The sequence below is a fragment of the Mus caroli genome, chromosome 9, assembly GCF_900094665.2.
Source record: "Mus caroli chromosome 9, CAROLI_EIJ_v1.1, whole genome shotgun sequence".
In the NCBI taxonomy this organism is placed as follows: Eukaryota; Metazoa; Chordata; class Mammalia; order Rodentia; family Muridae; genus Mus; species Mus caroli.
In genome coordinates, this window is record NC_034578.1 from 3,976,428 (window position 1) to 3,984,683 (window position 8,256).

At 45.0% G+C, this 8,256-nt stretch overlaps 1 protein-coding gene across 1 annotated transcript in view; it reads left to right on the top strand.

The window, feature by feature from the left end:
- Positions 1-304: 304 nt before the first annotated feature.
- Positions 305-8,256, top strand: part of Tmem123 (transmembrane protein 123) — a 30,607-nt gene continuing 22,655 nt past the window's right edge. Inside the window, exons 1-2 of the mRNA XM_021171702.1 lie at positions 305-540; positions 4,575-4,625. Coding sequence (XP_021027361.1) covers positions 450-540; positions 4,575-4,625 — 142 coding nt within the window. The 5' untranslated portion in view covers positions 305-449. The remainder of the gene's footprint in view (positions 541-4,574; positions 4,626-8,256) is intronic.

Genomic DNA, 8,256 nt, shown 5'->3' on the forward strand with positions numbered 1-8,256 from the left:
TAAAGTCAGAGATAGAGCCACAGCTGTGCCGACCACGCCACTCCCAAAGCCACGACCTCATCCACCTCCGAGAGCCCCGCCTCTTATCCGCTCCTCTGCACGGTTCAGAGAGCCACGCCCCTCCCGTCTGAGGCCTGTCCCCCTTGCCCCGCCTCTGTAAGCCACGCCCTCCCCCGGCTCTCCTCTTTTCTCAGAGCCACTCCCCCTCTTGGCCCTGTAGCTCTTCCCTGCTCCGCCTCCTGTGGGCCACGCCCCTCCTGACTTTGCGGACCACGCCCTGGCCCCGCCCCAGGCCGCCTGGCCCTATCCCTATTTGGTCACTAGGGGGACTGGCGGCGGCGTCTGCCGGGGAGCGGTAAGGGCGGAAGGGGACGCGGAGCGGTCGCGTGCGCGGAGAGCAGCTCTGGGCGCCGGGCGGTTGCTGCGGGCGCTCAGGGGCCCTGGGAACAATGGCGCTGTGCGCGCGGGCCGCGCTGCTGCTGGGCGTGCTGCAGGTGCTGGCGCTGCTAGGGGCTGCGCTGGACCGGACCGACGCTCAGGGTAAGTTGGCAGGCACAGGGGAAGCGCACTGCGGCGGCCTGCCTCTCCATGTCCGGCGTCCGCGTGGAAAGTTCCACGCGTCCGTGGTAGACTCCGCGGGCGAAGAGGGAAATGAGGTTGGGGTGGGTGTCCCACTTGCTCGAGGGCCACCTGCGGAGCGAGACTCAGTCTCTCCCCTGCTTGGGGACGGCAGGCCGGCGTGGTGTGCAGAACTTGCTGAGTTTCCCTGGGATGGCCCTTCAGCCGAAGACTTAAGTTGGTCCTCTTCACTGTTGTTCTGTGGCTGGTTGCAAGACCTGTAGATTGAAATATGTTCGCTAACTGCCGCAAAAACAGGTCTGATTATCTACCCACACAGCTTCCTGCTGAAGGTACTCCCAGAATTCAAGTTGGATTCCAGAGCCAGTTCTGGCTGAGTGGGAACCTTGGGTGTACGCGCCCTGTTCCCCTGCGCAGGTGAGGCTTGTGCTCGGACTGTAGTCACTACTACTGCGTACGCAGCAGCTTTGAGGTCCCTGTGGTCCAGAGCCTACGACGTCATCATTAAGGTCATAACAAGATGATGTTGACAGCCTTCTGTGTTGGGGATTTTGTTTCTCTTCGAAACCTTGACGTTTTGGACACTTTGAGAAGAACTCTGAGTTTGTGAAAATTCTATTGTCCCTTGTCACCTAACTAGAGTCCAGTCGCTAGGGAAATAGTAAACTAGGATAAGAAACTTTAAATGACCAAAGTCTTTGTGATTTTTCAGCTCAGTCATCTGTTGTGTTTTTCAGTCTCATCTATGAAGAGATAACCAGTCAGTTTACTTACTCAGATGATTTAGGCCCAACACCTGCTTTTGCTGGAATAATCCGGGTGAATTAAACAACCCTATTTCTGTTGTTGTGCTGAATTTCAGTTTGTTTTGTAGAGTCAGGATCTCTTGTATCCCTGGAGCCCTAGCTGGCTTTGAACTCCCTATGTGGCTGAAGATAACCTTGAACTTCTGATATTCCTAACTCTACTTTGGGGATTACAGGGCTTCTTCACTTCGATTGGTTATGTTTTACGTTTGCTCTTTTGACTTGTACCAGTGACAAACTGGAATTGCAGGACTACTTCTGAGATCAGTTAAGGAAAGAATGTTGAGACTCTGTCTTAGAGCAAATATTAGACTGCTTATGGGAGGAGGCCTTTATCCTACCCAGCTGCTTGCCTTGTGTGTACAAATACATCTGATTTTTTTCCTCTCACGAATTACTGATTGAAGTGGAGTACCCTTTTCTATCTTTTGCCCTCAAAACACATATTTGTTGTTGATGATGTTGATGTTGTTGCTGTTGGACTTTCTCACTGTGCTCTGCTTATGAGTGTCTCACTAGAGAGGTTAGTGCTATTTGGAAAACCTGAAATGCTTTGATGCCATGATTTCATGAACTAATAAAACCAATTAATTCAGTTCTATAGAGATACCTTCAAACTGTGCTAAAAGAAGGTATTGTTAAGGGAGTGTCAGGACCAGGCCTCTGGCTAATCCGAGGCACTTTTTAAGGCCAGCCAGAGCTACTTAAAGGAGACAGTATTTCTAAAGATTTTTAACAGCAAGCCAAAAAAACCCAAATAACTAATATTCGTAGTCTTTATGTACAGCATGTAATTAGTACAATTAGCATTACAATACACGGTGATTTTTTAACAGTGTTCTGAAACATAGCTAATATTCCAGGTTCATTTTCTGCCATTGTTCCCAACCACCACCACCACTATGCTAAATTGAGGTTTGTAAATCACCCTTAGAAACCTTACCAGCCATCTCCATTTCATAGCTGAGAAATCCTAGACTTCATGCAGTAAGCTAACGTATTTAAAGTAAAACTGTATTACACCTTTGACTTCAGAGCAGAATCCAATCTCAACCATTTCATCATCATATCACATCTCTCCGGGGTGTTGTAGAAAAGAGGAAATAATGCCATTGAGCTTTTGGCTTTTTAAAATACTATTCTGCTTGGCATGGTGGCATACATTAATCCCAGCATTCCAGAGACAATGCATGTTGATCTCTGTGAGTTTCAGGCCAGCTTGGTCTACATAGTACCAGAATAGCTGGGGCTGTATAAAGAACCTCTGTCTCAAAACACCAAGATAATAAAATAAATATATTATTAATAATAATGATTCCAGGTGTGGTGGCACATACCATTAGTCCTAGCATTTGGGAGGCTGTTAGTATTTTTTGATGCCAAATAACAAATTCATTTTCAACAACATTAGGAGAATGAGATAATTTTTCATTAACTTGTAACTAAAGTTACAAAACTTTAACTTGTAACTAAAAGTATGGAAATGTCTGTTAAAACATTCAAATATTTTGCCCAGAAATGCTGTCTTGGGAGTGACAGTAACTGAGTCCAGACACAGGTTGACCATGCTATAGAGATGTGCTGAGTATTGTAGCAGTGGGACACATTGCTTGTTAATAGGTTCACTTTGATGCCACAAGAGGGAGGACTCACGATGACTTGGTTGAGGAAGGAGCAGCTGACGATGCAACACCAGGACGATATGGGAGGAAGAACATAGATCTATGCTGACTTTGCAGATAATCCACCTGATCCACATCCAGACTCACTAAAGAGTTGAATAGGTTTTTTTTTTTTTTTTTTTTTTTCTGGGCCTCAGTTCCTGTCACTGCAAAACGATGCTCCTGTCATAAAGTTACCAGGAGGCTAAGATGAAGGAAACTTCTGTCTATAAGCACTTTATATTGTTGGCCCCAGCTTGATACGTGCCAAATACATCTGCATTGATCAGACCTTCCTGAGTTGTGTCTCACATGAATGATTCTCCCATGCAGAGGAAGATACGTGAGACACACATTGAACAGTTGCTAAAGATTTCAGTTACTATTGCTGGCTTTTCTTTGCATTTGACAGGTTTCTTCGGTTTGTTTTGAGTGAAGGGGAGTTGGGAGTGAGTTATGTTAGAAACAACACCTTTGTGCCTCTTTACAGGGCAGTGTCTCAGAGTAGGGCTCAGCCTGATAGCAACAGGGTTGGTCTCTATGACAAGGAACAATAATAGTATTATTTGAGCTCCCTTCCTGTGTAGGTTGTAGTCTTTTTTTCAGATTCCAGAATAAACCACGGAAAAGTTGCTTACCTGGAAAGTTAATCCGCCTGACCTGCTGAAGTCTTACGGCACTAGCTTAGACTTAGCAGTCATACTGAGATTTTCACTGAACAGTGAGAAGCCTACAAATCTCTTTGCACTGATTGACACTGGGGTGCCTGGTGGTTTTAAGACCAGGAGGCACCCATGAACAAGGAGGGCCTTTCCAGAGTGGTCCATACCGCCCAGAACAGCTGACATCCCTTCTGCAGGCACTTCAACAAAGCCGTTGTCACCAAAAGGTGGCACATGCCAGTTGCTAAGTTGCTAGGGAAGCTTGCTGTGTTCTGTGTGAAAGATCTAACAATGCAGCCTCAAACTCACTGACAGCTCCAGGATGTTTCTTAGCAACAATGGTCCAAGCAGAACTCCTGTGGTATTATCTCCCCTCCCCCATACCACTGCCATCCATAGGCCACGCCCATCAGCAGCTGCAAGTTCCCCTCCCCCTCATCTGCATACAAGCTCCAGAGACTCACAATGTCTGGGGTTAAGGGAATGGGATGTATGCATGATGGATTCACATAAACTAAATGGGTCTCTCAGTTACTTCAAGCTCACAGTTCCTTCTTTGAAATGCAAAGCCCTGGTCCTTCCCACTGCAGCCCAGGAAGCAGAGACAGCCTGACTGTAAGCATGTCCAGTGGACTGCTCATCAACCTGGTGACTCTGCCACATGGGCCTGAACTCTTCCTCAGGGCCCCCATCACACCATGGTGTAACAACTCTTCAAATCTCTCACACAAAGACAGTCAGACAGTTGGCTTCAATGTGTACACCCCTTGGAGCCCCAAACCTTTGATTGAAGGTTAGAGGGCTCCTGCTATGTTCCAAGTTAAATCTTCAGTATGCTTTAATAATGGATGTCTTTATTTTTATAGGCTCTCCAAGTGGAAACCACTCTGTGCTGATCTACAATGTTAACATAACAGGTAAATTTGAAAGATTCAAGGTTTCCTTCCATGTAGTTATAGCCATACTGACCCAGGAAGTATATTTAAGCTGATATAAGAACCTCAGCTGAGGCTGAGGTTGTCTCCTCCCAGATGACTGAAGCTTGTGTCAAATTCACAGAAAACAGTAACCAGGACAGGCCAAGTCTCAAAGAAAGAGAAAAATACTGCTTTTTTTTTATATTGCAGGAAAGGATTTTATATTCTGCATGTGGCTGATGAATGTGTGAGTCTTCAGGCCCTCTAATGAGCAGAATCCCTCTGCACCATCCTGGCTGTCTCTAAATGCAGCTCTTTCCCATCAGATTCCAACCTGCCATATTTAGTGAAACAGGCCCTCAGCTCACACTTCGTTTGGGACAAATGAGCTCCTTCTTGGGGCTGTGCACTCACTAGCCTGCAAGTGTCATCATATTGCATAACAGGGCATCTTCTCAATGTCCTTGTTTCCAAGGCTGAGTCAGAAACTGGAAAAGGTTACATGTATTCTGGTCTTCCTCAGTACTTAACTGCATGTCTGTGATACACCATCACAGCCTGGTTCAGTACTTAACTGCATGTCTGTGATACACCATCACAGCCTGGTTCAGTACNCTGCATGTCTGTGATACACCATCACAGCCTGGTTCAGTACTTAACTGCATGTCTGTGATACACCATCACAGCCTGGTTCAGTACTTAACTGCATGGCTGTGATACACCATCACAGCCTGGTTCAGTACTTAACTGCATGTCTGTGATACACCATCACAGCCTGGTTGCTTGGGGCACAAAGTGGGCTACACCTTGACCTCCCTCAAGTGTTTGTGTTTAATATTCTCATGGCAAAACATAGATGAGATAAAATTACTGACTTTTACAACTTAAGTTTACAGTTCCTGCTGTTATGTGCATTCATTCACATTGTGCAACTGTATGGAGTTGTCATTGTTAATTTCTTCATTAACCATGCCAATCAACACAGCTTAGGCTTGCCTCAAGTTCACTGTGTGATATACAAGCTGGTCTTGAACTTGTAGTCCTCCTGGCTCAGCCTTGTGGGTACTAGGATTAGAGACTCCTCCCTGGTCATGAGCTTCTCTCCCAGTGGCTCCCCTGGAGTCCAGTATGTTTCTCCCTCACAACTTTGTGCTTTGTTCTCCTCAGCTCCACCTTTCCTGCTGGTGCCTGGGAAGACATAGCTGTGCTCCTGTTATAACCATAGTAACGGCTATGCCGAGTTTCCATATATGAAGAAATATTACTAAATACAGAAGACTTTTCATTGGGGAGAAAAGGGCTAGAAAGATGTCTCCAAGAATAGTATTTATCACTGAGTAGTTAAAACTGCTTTACATATATGTTATTTGACTGTTAGGAGAGTGTCTTTTCCTGTTGACCTATTTTAGAGGGAAGGAAGACGTGTGTGTGTGTGTGCTGTAGGAGATGACATATCAGATAGGAGTTTATATTGTTCTTATCAGCAGATAACCTGAGCTCAGTTCCCAGCCCCGACATCAGAGGACTCACACAACACCCAAACCACTAAGTCCAGGGAATACAATGGTTTTGGCCTCAGCAGGCACCTGTACTCATGCACACACAGGCACACATGCACATAATTATAACTAAAATGATCTCTTTAAAAACAAAATAGAGCTTTAAAAGGTGTGGGGGAGTTACTGGGGGGGGTGTCTTGATTTGGGCGTTCCTAAATTTCCTTGAAGAGCCAGTTCACACTCCACCTGTTCAGTTCTTCATACTGTTATTTGCATACACATTTGTGTGTGTGTGTTCATATACTGGCATCTGAAGATTGCTGGTAATGTGTGATGTCCATAGATTTCTCCTCATGGGTTGTGGAGTGGAATAATCACTGTTATGTCTACTTACTGAGCAGATGTATTTTTGGATAGCCCACTTGACTTGGTGCTATTTCAGGCACAAATAGATCTGTGTTTGCAGTCATGAATGTTCCATCAAGGGATGGGAAGGGAGCATAAGGAAGTAAGGATTACAGGTGACTTTGGATGATGCTAACAAGTGAGCAGATTAAAATATATGCATGCATGTGTGCACACGAGCACAAGCATACACACACGCAGTAGAGACCTACAGCAAGGTCTGCTTCAGGTTCTTCTGTGTGGATTGACCTGTACAAGGCTGGAGAGAGCCAGCCCTACCCATCCCAGAGGAAAGAATGTTCCATGCAGGAGAAGTCACTAGCATAGACACCTTATTGCTGGTGCTCTTGAGTCTGGAGTGAGCCACTTCCAAGAGTATCAGCAGTGACCACCTGGCACATGGAGGCTGTTGCTCTTCAGTTATGGTATCATGCACAGGAGCCAGGGAAACCAAACAATTACATATTAGCTGTCAAAAACATAGGTGACCAGAAGCAGGAGTCCTGGCCACTCAGTTAGCTCTTCAGACAAGAGAGAGAGCTCTTTTTTGTACAATATCTTTCAGTGAGTCTAACCTACTGTACTCTCTCATTTTCAACAGCTAAAATGATGTAAGCAGCCTGGCTTTGTTTCCGTGTGTCTATAATACATTGGAGTTGTACTCAGGAGCCTTACCTGCTAGTGATTCAACCAGGGTTGGCTGCTGTACTGTTCTGTGGAGTGCACATTAACACTTTCAGCTTTTCTAACTGGGGTTCTTTTTGTTGCTGTTGCTGGCTTTTCTGTGCCTTTCCCCACTTTGTGGTTATAAAGGTAATTCTGGGTTCATGTGGAAATTTGTAATGTATAATAAATAGCTAACATCATTACTTGAGGTATTTTATTTATTTTGTGTGCATGTGTACATAGGAATGAGTTCTCTCTGTCCACCCTGTGGGTCCTGGGGATGGAATTCAGGCTGTTAGAATTAGCAGCATGTGCTTTTACCAGCTGAGCCACCTTGCCAGTCCAGTAACAATGCTTTACACTTGAAATTTGCTAAAAGAATAGATTGTGAGGTCTTACTATAAAAAAATAAATGTGTGAGAGAGGTCATGACTTGGCCATTCCCAGTGGGTGAAAACGTGTTATACATAGGAAATGTGTACACAATTTTACTCTATTTTGGTTAGTTTTGGGTTTCTTTGGGGTTTTTTGTTGTTGTTGTTTTGTGTGTTTGGGTTTTTCTTGTTGTTTTTCCCAGCTGAAATTCATGAGACAGTATTTGAAACATGGGGCTACAGAAATTCATGACCCTATACTTACAATAGACTTCTGTATGTGACCCATAATACATTTCTGTATGTGACCCACTGTCCTCCTTCCTTTCTTTCTTTCTCCTTTCTTCTTTCTTTCTTCCTTTCCTTCTGTCTTTCTTTCTTTCCTTCTTTCTTTCATTCTTTTCTTTCTTTCGTTCTCTCTTTCTCTCTTTCTTTCTTTTTAAACAACAGAAGCAAAATTACATTATCAAGAGAAAAGCAATAGTACCGTTCAGAGTGGGCTATATAGTCAGGTATAGTCAAGATGAACAGTCGGCCGGCCACATGAACAAGAGAACAGTCACTGTTTGAGGCTTCTTTTCTGGAGTTCAAGAGGTGGAGACTGCTCACCAGGTGGAGACTGCTCACCAGGTGGAGACTGCTCACCAGGTGGACACTGCTCACCAGGTGGAGACTGCTCACCAGGTG